Below are 19,588 nucleotides of genomic sequence, written 5' to 3'. Positions count from 1 at the left end.
TACCATAAATAACAAAAGCTGAACAAATCACCCAAAAGATGCATATTCTTATTGAGTTCTCATCCTGAAAATGGATAGTAAAGCTATCATGAACCAATATTTGAAAGGAAAATACTTCAAAGCTGGTGAAATTCACTCCTTCTAGGTACTGCAACCACAACACCTACAAAACTGAAACATAGTTTAAGGCTCTCTTGAAATGCAAATTTTCTTCATATAAAACGTACAGCATATAGCTGGTATAATTAGGGGAAGCTTTGATCAACTCTGGCCACACATTTCTCGCATACAATAAAAAGCTCTGCAGCTTTCAAAAGGCTGCACCCTAAATAAAGAAAGCAAACTTTCTGAGAGACAACCCAATGGAATAGTAATTTTGGATAGTAATGATTGTGCAAGACTCATCTTCTATGGCTTGTCTTCCCCACAGATTTAATTAGCCATCTACAATTCAGAAAATGCAAATACAACTCTTGATCATCTTAAATTAAGCAATAAAACTACAAATCAATGCAGTGTACTTTTGTTTTGATAAGCCTAACTTTACAACCAAGTCAGACTCTTCTATTTTGATTAGCAAAAGCAGCTGAAGAATGCATACAGACAGTAGATCATAAAGCACAAGCTTTAGTCAGCACACTCACCGAAGATGAAGATAAGGAGTTGTGACGACTCAGGAAGGAATTGGAGACGGACATGCTGATACTGGTAGCAGTATTGGCGTCCTCAGGCAGGACAAGGGCTTTCGACTGCTGAAGGTAGAAAGAGGAGGAGGACAAAGAAAATGAGGAGGAGAATGAGGAGGATGAAGAATAGGAAGAAGATGATGCAGCAGCATAGGATGCCTGCATGGGGAAGAGAAAAGAGAAACAGGAGACAGAGATAGAAACAGTCAATAGCAAAGAGAAAAAAAACTGCAATTTGAAGGATATTATGTAGTAAATTATAGCAGCTAAAAACCTCACACATTTATACAGATTTAAATTATATTCTGCTTTTATTATCTGCAATGATTCTACTGAATGTCACACATCTTAGTCTATAGATCTTTAGCTGCAGGATTCATAGAATTTGTTCAGTTTACAGTTGATATTTTAACATTTCTCTTCAACACCCAGGCCCCTTCCTACGTGGAGATTATCAGTTGAAATTGTTTTATGTTTGGCTTCATCTCTGTAGTATACCTTCCCACCTTGCAAATTTCATTCTGAAAACAATTGTTCATTCAAATATTAAGTAATTAAGTTATTTTAATGTGTTGTTTTAATGATCAGCTGCATATTTTGCCATTCTCACCCACTAGTAGTAGTTCTGGCAGCACTTCTTCAATCAACATTTAACATATATTCCACCCTTGGGTTTAACCAACAAAAAAAATCGAAAGAATGAACGTGTTTATGTTAAAATGGCATGGGTGTTATTTTCATTTTTTCCAATCAACAACTTGAATAAGCCAGTGCAAAGTTTAAAATTATTTGAATTCTCATATTTCTATTTAAACTGTTCAATACACTTGACATGTAATATCTTTGGATAGGAACCATCTCTAGACAGTTCAAGGGATCAGGAACTCAATGCTTCATCCAAACAGAATTTGCTGATAAAATATCAACATTCAAAGTGACACCAATGAATTCCAAACAAAATATGACCATAAAACAGCACCAGTTATACAGAATCTAGCCACGTTCTTTTGATTTGTATGTTATCTTGATTTGAAAGAAAGTTGTTCCCAATGGACTTACTGCTTTTATGTACTGCTGGCTAGATTTCTTTAATGTCCTGTAAGCTGACAGAAGATTTCAGCAAAATCTTTCTAATCATTTGAAGTTAGTTACTCATTCCTGGCAGACTCCATCCTGATATGAATCAAAAATCTACAAGTTATGACTCTTCAGCATTAGAAATGAATTCCAGGGCCAGAAGTATGTCTACTGTCAACATATTGAAAATGTGCTAGTTTGGTTCCAGTAACCTTAATACTCCTCCTCTTCCCCAATGCTTTGCAAAAGCTTTATATTCAATTCCTTTTGAACCTTACCACTACCTCTGTTATTACTTCCCTTTCAGACAAGTTCTAGATTGCTTTGTTTACCAGTCATCTGAAATCCATGTCCTTGGGTTACCATCAGAGAGTCTCTATATCAGGAGTTCCCAATCTTTTTCAACCATGGGCCCCTACCATTATCCAAGGGGTCTGTGGACCCTACTCCACACTTACTGTATCCAAACCCCTCACAAGTCTGAACTTTAATAAACTTCTCCTTAATGTTTTCTTCTCCAAGGAGAACAGCTTCATTGAACTCTAGCCAGGTATGTGGAGAAGAATTTCTGATGACTGAATAACCACTTCCTGTTCTTTTCCTTTTTCGGAACCTTGAGCATCTGCGTACCATTGGGTCTAAGATTTGTTCAACACAGCCAAAAATAATGACCATCCTCAAATGAATAATAAGATACTGTGGGCAAGGGGCAACTTAAAATTTTTTTTAAAAAATTATGAGAGGCAGTAATAGAGTAGATAGTCAGAGTCGCTTTCCCCAAGATAGAAATGTCAAAAACAAGAGGGTATATAGCTTTAAGAAGGTAAGGGAATGTTTAAAGGAGATGTGTAGAAGAAATTTTCTTTTAAAAAATACAACTAGTGCTTAGAATGTGCTGCCAGGTGTGATGGTGGAAGCAGGCAAAATAGTGGCATTTAAGAAGCATTTAGACAGGACACTTGAACATTAAAAGAATGGAGATACATAGATCAAATTCAGGCAGATGATTTCATTTGGCATCAGGGCTAGCACAAGTATAGTGAGCCAAAGGCCTATTCCTGTGCTACACTGTTCCACATTCTCTATCCTGACTAAACTAGGAACTTAAAGCTAACCAATGTGACGTGTGCTTGCAAGGTGGTTAAAGCCTAACAGTAATGTTGCCCTATTGTGTAACATTTGAAGATATACAGGTGTCCCCTCCTTTACAAAGGTAAAGCATTTCAATGAAACCTTTCTTAAGCCAAAATGGTGTAAAGCGAAGAACCATTAATTTATATGGGAAAAATGTTCATAAAAGCAAAAATCCTCTTTGTAATGCAAAAACAGGTTACTAATGTAGGTCTTTTGTAAAAGCGAAGTGGCATAAAGTGAACATTCGTAAAGCAGGGGACACCTGTATAGGCTTTAGATCTTAATGCCTTAAATTTCTTCAGAAATTTAAAGAATTACAATAATCAATTTGGATGGTGCATTGGTTTCTTGTTTCAAATCAAACACTGGCTTGACTGAATACAATATAATTTTTTTTAAAAAAACAAATTTCCAAAAGGTTCTACATAACATCTCTTTAAAATGGGAAATCACAATGTCAGCATTCAAAAGGTTGACCTCCCCAAGGGGAAAAGATAGGTGTTAAGCCAGAAATCATGCCTCTTTGCCCCAATCTGGATGCTTTCTAAAATTAGCACACTAACCTTTCACTTAGTGAGTATTAACAGTTGTATTGTAAACTTGCTAGGGTTGATCATTTTGGCTATATCACCTTATGATTACAATACCAGTATTATTTCAGAACGAGGTTCTTGCTGTGGTAGAGTCAACCTATTTAAATGCTTCTGCTTGATGAGAGCATGCACAATACTGCTTTCTGTACAAGAAATTTAGACCTTGTCTTCTGAAGAAAGGAAATTGTTAGTGCAAATATGCACCATGATTAAAAAAACGTAAACCACAGCACCACAATTAATTGCAAAAATTAATTTTAACCTAAGAATTCAAATGCCATATTTACAGACAGTGGTTTGATTCCTGGTACATTAAACAAATAGCATTAAAAAGAAATTAAGAGCTGAAATTTAACAAGACCCAAAATGTACACTATGAAAAAAATTGTGGAGTGATTAAATATCAATATTAACTTTTCAAATTACAACATCAAATGTCAAAAATCCCTCCATAAATCAGTAGCATTAGTCTCTGAAGGTGCAAAGGAAACTCAATGCAAAGGTTACCAACAAATCTAATTTATATTTCGAATAATACTGATTTAGGTAAGGAAAACCTTGCACATTATCTGCAATCCAAAAGGAATCCTTGTTACTTGTCATTATATGGCAAAATAAAGTAACTACCAATACCAAACTCAACAATTATTTACCACATGGCCTTAACAAGGCATGAATTTGACCTACAAGCTGTCTTTGTCAATCTTAATTATGGCAGTCGCATAATGCGTTATGGATATAGTTTGCAAGATCAAGTCTAAACTAATTCTTGTATCAAATTTACAAAACCAACAATACTGGCATAACTCTAAATGCACTCAAGAATATTGCCTTGGCAACATCAAAACACATCAGTTAAACTTTGTCTAGTCCAATGCTTTACTCTAATAGCCCAAGAAAAAGATCCAGACATATTTATCATGCTGTACCAAATTTTGATTTGTGAAGAATGAAGTATTGAAAGATTCTGGCAAACAGTTAAAAAATGCCCTAGTATGCTAAAACAAAAAGACCTGGAAGGAAATATGCATTTAAATCCATGCATATAGCAAATAAATACTGAGACATAAATATGATGCTCAACATCATTATTTACAGAATACAGGATCAGCTGTATGTACTTGTATGTTACTTCCTCTGAAAAGCAAGACCGCAGATCAAGTCCTCAGAGTTTACATAGGTGAGATTTATATTACAAATCATAAGAAAAGCATTGATTACCTGTGCCTTAAAGTCAGAAATAAAAACTAAGAAAGCACTTACTAAATGCACAACCCAACTAATAAGACATAAAAAGAAATACATTTAAATGCAAGACAATGCTGCTTAAATAAATTTAAGCTTTCCTTTGCACCTTCTTTTGCAAACTGCCTGTTTTATTGCCAATATTCAAAGGATATGAAATCACTTCAGCTCATATAGCTAATTCACTACGAAGCATCAATTTCTCTCTAGCCTTTGAAGTGATGAATGAGCTGCAGAAATTAACATCGAGTTATGTGCTATGAAAGTCAGCAGCTGAATTGATCACAATTTTGTTTTTTGTAGGTTTTCAATAACCAATTTAATAAACCAGAGTTAAATTTTGTTTTCTGTATTAGAGTTAATACGTACAAGGTCTGATTAAGTGAAATAAGTCAAAGTGTTAAACATGGAACTTCAAATGCCATAATCACTTTTATTCTAAAGTTCCAGTGTTCAGTTGCTCGATCAAGCTGGTCATTAAAAAGAGATTTTTCTCTTCCTACCTAGAAATATTTACCCTAAATGTAAATTAGTGATCAGAAAAGTAAGTGATCAAGTACAACCTTAAGTCTAAATCAAAAATAAAATATCCAAAGACCTAGAAGGACCTTCCCTTCAAATGAACACAACAACATAATTTTTAAACAGCACTTAAAAGCATTTAAGTAATAAAGACTTTTTTTTTAATTAAATATATTGCACATTAAGTTACAATTGCTGTTTTCAATTTTATTTTCAAAGATCATATATCTGAACATATGAATTAAAGTAAATTTGAAAAATCTGAAATCCATTTTACAAAAATATTAAGAATCAAGATGCAAGAAATTACTGTGAAAATCAAAATATATTGCGAGTGCAGATCCTATCCATTCAACATCATAAAATAAGCAAAAAGCAAAAACCTCATTCCAGAGGTGTATCAAGCTTTTCCATTGGAAAATAACCATTGTTCACTTTGGTAATAACCTTCTACTTACACTCCCCTCATTCCACTCACCACTTCCATCACGTCACTTCCCAAAAGGTCAAAATTATAAGCTGTGTATCTGAGCCTTGACATATGCGGGCAAAACTAAAGTCAGACTTACCAGTTGTCTTTGTTTGGGTGGCAGAGCTGGAGGAGGCAGAATCTCTAGTGATGAATCAGTGCTGCTGAAGGAGTCATTGAATCCATAGACTTCCTGAAACCGTTTGTTCCGCTGCTCATATATATGTTCATTCTGTGGTGTCTGATAAAAAACGTGAGGCTGTGGCTCAGAATAATCTTCCACAAATTGCATGTATGCAAGGACTAAACATGGGAAGAAAGAAAAGTAGAAAAACAAAATCAGCAAGCTTCCTTAAGACAGATTGGTTTTGGTTAACATTAGTAATGAGAATTTTGCTAGATAGCAACAGTGGTAAGATTGCATCATCCTGATGAACTAAATTTGATTCCCAGTTGGTACTTTCCATATGGAAAAAAAGTGTTATGATAACAGGTAGAGAAGAGAAAATCAGAGTCAGAGAAATGGGCCCCCCAGACCACAATTCCCATGCCAAGCTGCCCATTTAAACTAATTCATTTACCTGCATTAGGTCCATATCCTTTTATGCCTTATATATGACTACATCCAATTCCACCATCACTGGCATTGTATTTCAGATTATCAACCAATATACAAATAAACTTTACCATTAGATTTGCTTTTAAACTCTTTCTTTTCACCTTAAATCTGTGGCCTCGTTTTTTTAAAATTCCCCTGTCATGAGTAAAAAGCTTTGATTACCCATCCTTCTTATAGTGTTTATATACCTTTTTCAGGTCATCCAGTCTCCTTCACTCCAAGGAAAACAAGTTGAACTTATCCAACCTTTCCCCATAACTAAAACGCACCAGTCCAGGTTACATCCTGGTGAACCTCCTCTGCACCCTCTTCAGCACAACCACTTCCTTCTTATAGGTAAATTATAATTTTTTTCCTTTGTTCTTAATCAACATTTTCTATACAAATGTTCATGAATAGTACATGCTCATTGTTCACTAGTAAATGCTTTTGAGATGGTAGTAAGTGAACTTGAACTACTATAACCTGTGAGCTGAAGGTGCTCTCACATTGCTAGAGGATGAGCTCCTGCAATAAGTTTAAGACTGGATGGTGCCCAACTGGAAGAATCGTGTATGCGTTTCTTTATTCCAGATGCCCTTGAACAGGGGAATGGAAGAGTTTCAGGAGTTCTCTCAAGGTAGCCAGGACAAGTTTTCTTGACAGCATAGTTACATCTCAGCATCTGGTGGTGCTGAATCAATTCTACAATTTCTTTTTAATTTAGGAAAGACATCCTCTTTTCTCCAGTCCTCAGGCACCTCTTTGATGCTCACTGATTAATGACAGCATTCCATTGCTTCTGTTACAGATTTCTGAATGGTTTATGAACACCACTTCATTATTCCTTTTTCCTGTGCTCTTTACTTGGTAATTCACAGTAATGCTATGCCTTTGCACTGTACTGCTGCCACAAAACAACAAACTTCGTGTCATATAAAACTATGATAATAAACCTCATTCTCCCCTTTATTTTCACAAAGATCTAATGTTTATGCCAGAAATTTTGCTTACTTTAAGGTTACAAGGCAAATCAGCATTCATGCAAGTCTTCAAACCAAATGAGGTGTTCTCAATATGCTACAAAACTTTAGGAAATTATTTGGACAAGCTATATCACAAGGGGTAGTACACCAAAGGTCCAGGGGATAAACAGGTGCCAAGGCAATATTTCAGGTGAACAATAGTTTCTTAATTCTCAAATTTATTTTATTTAGAGAAACAATGCAGAACAGACCTATCTGGTTCAACGAACTGCACCGCTCAGCAACCCATCTATTTAACCCTAGCCTAAATCACAGGACAATTTGTAATTACCAGTTAACCTACCAACCAGTAGGTCTTTGGAATGTGAGAGGAAAGAGCTTAATTTTCTTTATAGATGCTATTTGATTCGATCATTTACACATTTTAATACAAATATATTATGAATTATTTATTTCCAATGTTTTTGGTCAAAGCACCCCTTTCCTGAAACCATCACTGCTGCACCACTGCAATTACAATGAAATGAATTGAAGTTAGGATATATGATGTGGGAGAAAAGTGAATCATAAGCTCACACCTCCCTTTACCAGTTGAGGGTCCTAACATTAAACAGCATGTTATAACATATTCCATCTTAGAGAATTTAAGGAAGTTATTCATTAATATTTTGAATGTTACACAGATACATTTTCCATCTACTTACCGGTATTTACTTATTCCACATAGTATCTGAAATGAACAAGAGTTTCTACAGACTCTGGAAATCCAGAGTAACTCACACAAAATGCTGGAAAAACTCAGCAAGTCAGACAGCATTTATGGAGAAGAATGGTTGATGCTTCAGGCTGGGACTCTTAGTATCTCACATGATCGCCTTTAATAGCAACAGCAATCCATTCAATGTGGTTTGGATTGCTCCTTGAGTAGGGCTTCTTTCAATTAAACTAGTCACCAGTTTTCTGGCTTGATAAATAAGCAAAAATATGGGTCAACACGAGGAAATCTGCAGATGCTGGAAATTCAAGCAACACACACAAAATGCTGGTGGAACGCAGCAGGCCAAGCAGTATCTATAGGGAGAAGCTCTGTCGACATTTCGGGCCGAGACCTGTGAGTGCTGACAAAGGGTCTCGGCCCGAAATGTCGACAGCGCTTCTCCCTATAGATGCTGCCTGGCCTGCTGGTTCCACCAGCATTTTGTGTGTGTTGCAAAAATATGGGTTTTGCTTTTACAGACATATTAGCCCCAAGCAACAATTTGAAACAAAAATTGACTTTTGTTAGTGTACAAACCACATAATATGGGAACACCATTACATGCAAGTTGCCCTTCAAGGCATACAAAACATCAACTTGAAAATAAATTGCCATTTCTTTATTGTTGCTATGTTCCAATTTAGAACTCCAAAAGCATTATTGTACTTCCTTCATTGAGAAAATTGTGGTAGTTTATGAAGATAGCACACGACCAACTTTGGTCTTTAAAATTTTTGACTTTGTCAGTCATGTCTGCATCCATAAAAATGAATAAATAGCAATTTAATCATAAAGAATATCACATTAATAAAATGCTGCATTTGCACTAAATATCCTTAAAGTTTGATATGAATATACAGCATCAATAAAACCCTCATTATTTAGTCTCTCATCCTCTGCAACTACTTTCTGAGAAGAATTAGTGTTCTGGGAAAAAGAATTCATTCAAAAGGAATGTGTGTATAATACTGCAATCAACAACATTTGTATCTCAGTCCTCTATGCAGATCGCGTCCACATCACGTCCTTCTTTAGTTCCTGCATAGACTGACTGCAAATGTTTAATTGTTGGATATTCTATTAAGTGAAGAAAATTGAATTCTCCGTGTAATCTTATTTGAAACAGATGTTCATTGACAAAGTGACTATTGGTGATGACTTTAAAAATGAGAGCAGCTGTTCCTAAATTCCAAACCCAGATCAACATTCCATCTGCAAAACTGCTGTTTATCATATTACAAACAGAGACATGGGGATTTTGGGGGAGGGGGGGTGAGCACTTAAAATAATCAACATAACACAATACAAGTCGGTGTCATCATTCAATCAGACCACAGTAGATCCTGAACTATATCTGATTTCCCAGAGGATCCTTTTATCCTTTGATTAAATTATACATCTATATGCATAGATGCTGCATCTGTTTCATGGATTTTGTAATTAAACTCAGGAAAAATGCCTTTCTGGTATAGAAACAAGAGGCACATACATCTTTATGCAACTGAATAATGCTCTTTAAGAGTCTGGAGGGAAACCAGTGAATTTCCTACAGATATTGCAACTTGCACTGCCACTTTGGGCTCAAAGCAATGAGTTTTCAGGTTTCATCAACAGCAGATTAAACAAAATGAATAAACTTGCTTTGGACTTTTCTCCTGAAAAGGATAAATTTAAAAACTAATCGAACATCCTGCTCAGCAATATAATTACGATACTCTAGAGATGGATTTAGAATCTTTTCCCCACCTTCTGGCCTACAGAATACTCACACAAACTACTGGTGATCTCAAAAAATAAGAAAACAAAATTAATAACATATAGGAATATATATTCTACCATTTGAAATTCAGTGTTGTTCAAAAAACAACAGTTGATACTAACAGACGTTTAATCTAAACTTTAACACTCAGATTATAAAACATTATAGTTAGTTAGTTCTCATGCTAGGAGCTATTCTAATAGTACCAGTATTTTATTGTTATTCCTCTCCACACTTTGTGGTGCATCAGGTGGCAACCTTGTCATTTCTTTAGCATTTCTGTCTGTTTTTTTAACAAGGAAAAGTTGCTAGCACGGTGCTCAACCCAGCACAGATGGAAAGCATGCAGGGAGCTGACCGGATTCAAACCTGGGACCACTCACTTCAAAGTCCAGTGCTGATGTCAGTACACCACCAGGTGGCTAATATTTTATTTTTTTAATCTCAAAACACCCTAAAAAAAAATGAGGCAACTTCTTAATCTACCGCCATCAATGCAGACTTCTGTAAAGAATCTTCATGTAGTAATTAAGGGATGTTGATAACCAAATCAAATGGTATTGAATTTTAGGGTAATTATGTTGCCAAATGCCTGCTGTACATGATGGTGGATGTAAAGGATTTAGGAAATTCTGCTGTATTCATGGTATAAAGACTTACAGGACATTTTCTGGACAGCAAACACTAAGGCATATGGAAATAATGTACAGACTGCTGAAAAACAAGGGAGGAGATAGCGTGCAAAAGTTTAACTCATAATTCTCACCAAGCTTTTAGGCTACACACCAACCTATCTGTATTTATGAAGCATTTTAGTGATTTTCCATATATAAATTACCAGTTTATAGTATAATCTTTCTAAAATGCACAAACTAATTAAAGCACACCAATTTCCTTAAGAAATTGCAAAAACATTTGTAAAACATAGAAACATAGAAAATAGGTGCAGGAGTAGGCCATTCGGCCCTTCGAGCCTGCACCGCCATTCAGTATGATCATGGCTGATCATCCAACTCAGAACCCTGCACCTGCTTTCTCTCCATACCCCCTGATCCCTTTAGCCACAAGGACCATATCTAACTTCTTCTTAAATATAGCCAATGAACTGGCCTCAACTGTTTCCTGTGGCAGAGAATTCCACAGATTCAGCACTCTCTGTGTGAAGAAGTTTTTCCTCATCTCGGTCCTAAAAGGCTTCCCCTTTATCCTTAAACTGTGACCCCTCATTCTGGACTTCCCCAACATCGGAAACAATCTTCCTGCATCTAGCCTGTCCAATCCCTTTAGAATTTTATACGTTTCAATAAGATCCCCCCTCAATCTTCTAAATTCCAGTGAGTATAAGCCTAGTCAATCCAGTCTTTCTTCATATGAAAGTCCTGCCATCCCAGGAATCAATCTGGTGAACCTTCTTTGTACTCCCTCTATGGTCAGAATGTCTTTCCTCAGATTAGGGGACCAAAACTGCACACAATACTCTAGGTGCAGTCTCACCAAGGCCTTGTACAACTGCAGTAGAACCTCCCTGCTCCTGTACTCAAATCCTTTTGCTATGAATGCCAACATACCATTTGCCTTTTTCACCACCTGCTGTACCTGTATGCCCACCTTCAATGACTGGTGTACAATGACACCCAGGTCTCGTTGCACCTCCCCTTTTCCTAATCGGCCACCGTTCAGATAATAATCTGTTTTCCTGTTCTTGCAACCAAAGTGGATAACCTCACATTTATTCACATTAAATTGCATCTGCCATAAATTTGCCCACTCACCTAACCTATCCAAGTCACCCTGAATCCTTTTAGCATCCTCCTCACAGCTAACACCGCCGCCCAGCTTCGTGTCATCCACAAACTTGGAGATGCTGCATTTAATTCCCTCGTCTAAATCATTAATATATATTGTAAACAACTGGGGTCCCAGCACTGAGCCTTGCGGTACCCCACTAGTCACTGCCTGCCATTCTGAAAAAGTCCCGTTTACTCCCACTCTTTGCTTCCTGTCTGCCAACCAATTCTTTATCCACATCAATACCATACCCCCAATACCGTGTGCTTTAAGTCTGCACACTAATCTCCTGTGTGGGACCTTGTCAAAAGCCTTTTGAAAATCTAAATGTACCACATCCACTGGCTCCCCCCCATCCACTCTACTAGTTACATCTTCAATCAATTCTATAAGATTCGTCAGACATGATTTTCCTTTCACAAATCCATGCTTTGTCCAATGATTTCACCTCTTTCCAAATGTGCTGTTATCACATCTTTGATAACCGACTCTAGCATTTTCCCCACCACCGATGTCAGCACAATTAAAATTTAAGTGCATCTCTTAGAACTAATTATATTTTAAAACTTGTGTCTAACCAGTTAACCAATGCAAAGTGAGAACTGCTGACTCTCTGTTAATTTCAAATGTCATGTGTGTTATGATTGATTAAAAATATTTCGCCATGTAACAGCCAAGCTCCACGGAATATTAAGCATCTAGCACTAGCAATTCCAGCATTCACTGAAGTTGCAGTTTCTTTTTGGAAAACAAAATTTACAGAATAAATCATTGAAAAAAATTAGCTAGAAACACAGAAAGCACATCCTCTATGCCGTCAAGAAAACTCTTTAGGCATCTGCTTGTTTTGCATAAATAATCTGTGATCAGTCATGCTAATTATTTCACTATTATAGGCCTCTACATTACACTTTAAAATGTAATCTACATTTGCAAGAAAAGTTTGTGAACCCTTGCAATTATCTGGCTTTCTGCATTAGCTACTCATAAAATGTGGTCCAATCTGCTTAAACTAATAACACAAACAGTTGTAGTTCTTGTCAATACTGAGTACACTATTTAAACAATCACAGTCTAGGTTCAAAAAAATGTGGATTCTCAGTGGTAATGTCTTCTACAAAAGCTATTTGGAGTCAGGTGTTCCAATCAATGAGATGAGATTTAGGGTGTGGGCTGTAGAGGTGTCCTACCCTATAAAAAAGCCACACAAAGTCAGGTTACTGACACAAGCTGCTCTTCTTAAGAAAGATCCCTTTATGTGCACCATGCCTCTGTCAAAACAACTTTGAGGACCTTAGAAGAGGAAGTGTAGAGCTGTATAAATTTGTAAAAGGCTACAAAAACATTACTGAAGACCAGAGTGTTCATCAGTCCACAGTATGAGAAATTGTCTACAAATGGAGGAAATTCAGTACTGTTGCTACTCTCCCTAGGAATGAGCATCCTACAAAGATCACACCGAGAACACAACATGCAATGTTAAATGACTGAAAATGAACCCAAGGGTAACAGCAAAAGACCTGCAGAAATCTCTAGAACTTGTTAAAGTCTCTGTGTTCATGTGTCCACTATAAATAAAACAATGAACAAGACTGGGTGTTCATAAAGGACTCCACAAAGGAAACTGCTGCTCTCCAAAAAAAAACATTGCTGCACATCCCAAATTTGCAAAAGACCAGCTGGATGTTCCACAACGCTTCTGGGACATGCCCTATGGATAGGCAAGACAAATATTGAACTTTTTGGCAGAAATGCACACCACTATATTTGGAGGGGAAAAAAAGACACAGCACACCAGCACCAAAACCTTATCCCGACTGTGAAGCATGATGTAAGGAGCATCATGTTTTGTGGCTGCTTTGCTGCCTCAGGGCCTGGTCAACTTGCAATCATTGAGGGAACAATGAATTCAAAATTGTATCAAGACAGGAAAATCAGCTGAAGTTTAAGAGAAGTTGGATAATGCAACAAGACAATGATCTGAAAGACGAGAGTAAATCAACAACAGTGTGCAGAAAATTCGTGTTTTGGAATGGCTAAAACAGAGACAAGACCTTAATCAAATTGAGATCTGTGGCATGACCTGAAGAAAGCTGATCATACAAGGTATCCCAGAAATATTGATGAATTGAAACAGTTTTATATGGAGGACTTACTGTTGTACAAAGTCTGATCATCAGCTACAGGAAATGTTTGGTGGAGGTTATTGCTGCTAAAGGAGGTTCGATCAGTTATTAAATACAAGGGTTCACATACTTTTCCAGCCTGAACTGTGAATGATTAAACAATGTGTTCAAAAGATATGAAAAGTACATTGTTTGTGTTTTATTAATTTATTTGCCTATTATTGTAACCTAGATGAAGATTAGACTTTTTATGAGAATACAGAAAAGCTATTAAATGCAAAGGGCTCACAAACTTTTTCTTGCAACTGTATCTAGATCTATTTTGCATTCTTATCATTTGATGCTTTTAATATTTGGGCCAAGCTTTTATTCACTAGTATATGCAGTGAGCTTAATTATGACCAGAAGAACTTTTATTGTGTTGAAGATGAAAAGCAACTTTTAATTCAATACACTGTCCATTTTGGACTGCAAAATTTCACGCTAAACAGAAATAACAGGAGTTACTCACTATAAAACTAACCTTAAGAAATACTTTACAAAATGTGATATACTTCAAAGTAAGTCTGTACAGAAACAGTTTTCTTACATTTTTCAGTGCCAATCATATAATCCTCCATTAAGTCATAATAAATAGTATCTTCCTTCCCCATCAAGTAGATTAATTATTTTTTAGAATTTTGTTTGTAACCTCAATTAGCTACTTTAAAATAGGAGCCACATTAAAATAAGATTTCTTGTTGTTTTGCTCAACATGGTACTTCCAAAGCAGAAGATAAATCTTAATTTGATTCGCCCTTGGAATTTGGTTAAGATCTATATATCCACTTTTAATTGTTTTGTTGAGGTGACTTGCGAAGGAAAATTAATCATCTTGCCCTGCATTCTATTTTAGAAAACATATTAGTTTCTTTTACTGGATCATTTACTTTAGGGAAAAGTGGAGTTTCACACTGTTCTATTACATTGCCTTTAACCAATTAGGTGTTCTGGGCAAAATAGACCAATAAATTCACAACGATAGTAATACTACTTCCTTGCTGACTGGCAAGGCTGCAAAACAAGCTTGTTTTCATTTCCCAGTCTCTTCTCAGCAAAATACACAAATCTGCATTAAATGATATTAATTGATCTGAGTTCATTCACCATTTTTTTAAGACTGTTTCAGTTTCTTCATGATTCATTACCACCTTACAAAATATACATGGAATGCTTAAAAAATGGGTTTTCAAAACTAAATTAAATTGCTCGCTGCACCCATCACCCCATGCTGACGAAAGCAGCTAGGAATGAGAACTACTGGGGCATTTTCTTTTCGTTCTTCAACCAATGGTCACAGCAGCAAATTGCAAATATCAATTCAGCAGAGGCAAGGAAGAGAATCCACAGCCTCCTTGGCCATTGTGAATGATGCATCAGTTACCCGAGTTTTCCTGTTCATACAACAAACACCAAGTTCCAACAGACACAAGGGCAAATTACTGATGCCTTTGAATGAACAGTTTTCAATAACATACCGGTACTTCCATATAGGCATGGAAAGTATCAAACAAAACAAGGGACATTTCCTGAAATAACTTACTTAGAAAAACCATAAATACAAATAATGTCCAAACTATTATATGAATTACAATATTTTAAGTTAAACCGCAATTCATTTAATCTTTATCCAAAAATTAACATAAATGAAGGTATTTTATATACATCTTATGTAGTGCCATTTAAAAATAAATCAGACTAGATAAAATTAATATCACTTTCTACAAGGAACTGAACAAAGCCAGGCAAACAGTTCCTTTTTCAATGCCATTGAAATACAAAGAAAACCAAAGCCTATTTACAAGATATCTGTTTTATACAAGTCATGAAACAGTATAATGAGAATTGCAATATTTCAGTATTTGGTTTTGGTTTAAACATGGAGCAAACTAACTGGAGAACAAATCAGCACCATGAACCAAAAACAACAGCTCATATGCTCAGACACCAGTGTTAGGATATGAACTTCCTGGATTACACATTTAAAATCAACCAACTATTTCAATTTTTTTTCACTGAAAAGCTGAGGGATTTGATCTCAATTTTCAGTTCAAGAGCTGAAGTTGGTTTACAAAATCCATGTTAAATGTCATGAATCATAACATTGTGGCATTTTGCAACTCTAACATACTGTATGAAAAGTTGAAATTACCTATGCAGAGACTTTACTCCAAATAATCTCCCTCCAATTTCTGTGTTAAAAGAACAAACCTAGTCGGGAATCACAAGATAGCATATTGAGAAATTTGAGTGCTAGAGCATTAAAAATCAAGAGAAACCAGAATGTAACTACAGGGGATATTAAAAAAAACTTACTTTGGAAAAAGTCTCTAAAAGGTTGTACTAACCTGCAGCACAGAAGAAAGCTCAATACACTACTGTCAGATTTTGTGTTGAGTTACTCAGAACATTTGATGCTACAACGGTAGCTGGAGATCCAATATTTTTGCCTTAGCAATTAGATACAAATATATAACAATGACCTTTCATTTAGGATGACATGCAAAGCTGGAACGGCGAAATGATTTTAGCCCTGAAATGACTCCAGTAATAATTTAAGAATCATTTTTCAAATGGTGAATTCAAAATAATATTGAAACGATCACCTTCATTAGCCAGCCTTTCCTTTTGGCTGAAGGTTGTTGTGTAGTAAAGGGTGGCTCATATAATAAATAGAGGATTCCAACTCTGAAGAATGAAGCAAACAATGGTCTGACAGAAGTTTCTATAATTTCATATAGGAAATTAAAACTTGACAGAAAAATATTTATTAAGAATGTAATCACATCTTTGGGAAGTTTGAAATGTCTCACAACAAATGATTACTAATTAGCTCCCATTAGGCAGATTAAAACAGCAGCCAAATTTTACATATTATTTGACATTTGAGGAACCTTTTCATGAATAGTCACATTTTGGTGGCATTAGCTTAGGAAGGAATGCTTGGGCCAGATAAGGACAATAACCTACTCCCCCAGTTTTCCCCACTCCCCCAGGCTTATATAAACAACCAGAGTCTATATTCCCACTGTAAAAACTTCTCCAAAAGAAAATAGAGCTCATAGAAATTCTTCAATACATCATTAAATTGCCAGACTGTATCAAGTACACAAGTTCTCAACCTTTAGAAGGAATGATACACATGATAGATTTTGTATTAGCTTATTAAATACCAAAACCTACTTTGAACATTTTGCTAGAAATTATGAATCTCACCCAACACCTACGAGTACACATATTGTGCTTAAGCCTTGAGAATCATCATTCTTGATCCAAGATATGCCTCTGTACTACATGTGGCTTAAAACATTAAGTTTCACCTTCAATAGTTTTTCCTTATATTCAAATTGCTGTGAATGATAGCTTTATTTATTAGTGTGTCAGGTAAAATCTATTTTCCATAGTTTTAAACTTAATTAAAAGAAACATTTTAAACAAATTTAATAGCCTTCAACTACTATTTTTGATCCATTCAATATATTATTTCTCATCCCCATTTAAGTTTCTATATTTTACCAATGAAAAACCAATATTTTGCTAACTTCCCAATTTCTGTCACATCCTGTCATCTGGGATAAACATTTTGGAAAAATAAATTATTAAGATGTAGCTGACGAGCATATTTTTTGAAATCTGCAAAATTTAAATGTTAACCCTGTTTTATCATTGGTAGGCCAATTCAGTGTCCTAACAATAAAACTAATTATCCATATTTCTGAGTAACCATTTATTTTAAACAATGTTATCTTCACATTACTTTTGGAAAGGCTTTGCTTTAAAAGAGCAAAATATTCAGGATCTTTGCCTTATGAATTGGTTTTACTGCCAATTACAAACATCTGACACCAGTCACAATTCAATGCCAGCAGCTTCACTTCTTCAGTCAGCCAGAACTCAATCCTTAACTCTAAGCAAGCAGAAGCTCAACTTTTGAGTCTAGAATATTTAACCTAAATGTATATGTTCAATGGTATATTCAAAGTGCAAAAAATACAATATACGCACATATTCAAAATGCCAAGAAGTATGTTAAGTCAGGAGAACCACAAGTTCTTTATGGAAGTGTTCCAAGTCAGAAGCTAGCTTTATTTTAGGTCATAAACAGACAACTATATCAAGTGTCTTTGCTGCAGAGGCATTTTCTTTGACTGAAACCTTCAAAGGCAGCTACTTTCCACTTAGGACAATTGATAATTGGCTTCATATTTCTTGATCAGATTGGGGAATTACAGCTGCAGTTAATGCCAATGAATTATTCAAGGCAAATAAATATAAAAGACAAAGAGTTGTACCAGAAACGCTCAAAATACTGCAGCCTGATCACACACACATCTGATGAATATTGACCATCTAGCAAGTGATGTGTTATTGACCTTGCACTTCTTAAAGATAGCGATTGCTGATTTGATGGTGCTGTCAAGTGTGGGCTCGACGAGTAATTACAAAGTTTAGACCTTGCTGCTGATATTGGGCAGTGGTGGAGGGAATGAGTACTTAAGAGTATTCAGATATCAATCAAGCAGATTACTTGTACTAAACATCGCCATGCTTTGAATACTAATGAAGCTGCACACATCCAGGCAGAAAGTATTCCATTAAACTCCTCACATGCATTTTGTGTGGTGGGAAGGTTTTGTTCCGTTAGGAGACAAATCACTCACTATGTAACATCCAACCTCTGACCTTTTCTTGTTAACCAACGCCCAAACTTCCATACACTGGGACTCCCATACCGTTAAAGGTCTAGATGGGTTAGAGTTTGTAAAATGTGTTCAGGAAAGTTTTCTAAATCAATATATAGATGTACCAACTAGAGAGGATGCAATATTAGATCTCCTATTAGGAAATGAGTTAGGGCAGGTGACGGAAGTGTGCGAAGGGGAACACTTTGGTTCCAGTGATCATAACGTCATTAGTTTCAACTTGATCATGGATAAAGATAAATCTGGTCCTTGGGTTGAAGTTCTAAACCGGAGAAAGGCCAAATTTGAAGAAATGAGAAAGGATCTAAAAAGTGTAGATTGGGACAGGTGGTTCTCTGGCAAGGATGTGATTGGTAAGCGGGAGGCCTTCAAAGGATAAATTTTGAGAGTGCAGAGTTTGTATGTTCCTGTCAAGGTTAAAGGTAAAATGAATAAGAATAAGGAACCTTGGTTCTCAAGGGATATTGGAACTCTGATAAAGAAGAAGAGAGAGATGTATAACATGTATAGGCAAAAGGGAGGAAATAAGATGCTTGAGGAGTACAAAAAGAGTAAGAAAATACTTAAGAAAGAAATCAGGAGAGCTAAAAGAAGACATGAGGTAGCTTTGGCGGCCAAGGTGAAGGATAATGCAATGCTCCTCAGACAGGATGAAGAGATCAATACTTCCCAATGCCATTCGGCTTTACAATTCAACCGCCAGGAGTAAGATATGTTAAAGTGCCGGGGTTAGGACTCAATGTATTGGACATTGGAAAAAATGTTGAATTTCCCCATGGGGATGAATAAAGTATCTATCTATCTATCTCTTGAAGATCAGAGTGGTCGGCTATGTATGGAACCAAAAGAAATGGGAGAGATATTAAATGGGTTTTTGCATCTGTATTTACTAAGGAAATTGGAATGGAATCTATGGAAAGAAGGCAAACAAGTAGGGAGGTCATGGAACTTATACAGATTAAAAAGGAGAAGGTGCTTGTTGTCTTGAGGCAAATCAGAGTAGATAAATCCCCAGGACCTGACAGGGTATTCCCTTGGACCTTGAAGGAGACTAGCGTTGAAATTGCAGGGGCCCTGACAGAAATACTTAAAATGTCGATATCCAC

General features: G+C 36.0%; 1 protein-coding gene across 11 annotated transcripts in view; it reads right to left on the bottom strand.

Moving 5' to 3' along the window:
* The window catches only part of LOC140731227 (rap guanine nucleotide exchange factor 1-like), a 173,911-nt gene that overhangs the window by 61,728 nt on the left and 92,595 nt on the right, over positions 1–19,588 (bottom strand). For 5 of the 11 annotated variants that reach the window (XM_073052719.1, XM_073052721.1, XM_073052724.1 and 2 more), the window contains 2 exons: positions 5,827–6,029; positions 645–845 (listed from right to left, as the gene is read on the bottom strand). In XM_073052719.1, the coding sequence (XP_072908820.1) occupies positions 645–845; positions 5,827–6,029 (404 nt within the window). The remainder of the gene's footprint in view (positions 1–644; positions 846–5,826; positions 6,030–19,588) is intronic. The other 6 variants (XM_073052727.1, XM_073052728.1, XM_073052729.1 and 3 more) reach the window with 2 other exon arrangements.

Source organism: Hemitrygon akajei, chromosome 7, assembly GCF_048418815.1.
Source record: "Hemitrygon akajei chromosome 7, sHemAka1.3, whole genome shotgun sequence".
NCBI lineage: Eukaryota > Metazoa > Chordata > Chondrichthyes > Myliobatiformes > Dasyatidae > Hemitrygon > Hemitrygon akajei.
Note: the sequence above shows the minus strand (reverse complement) of the source record. Positions and strands in the feature narration are given on the sequence as shown.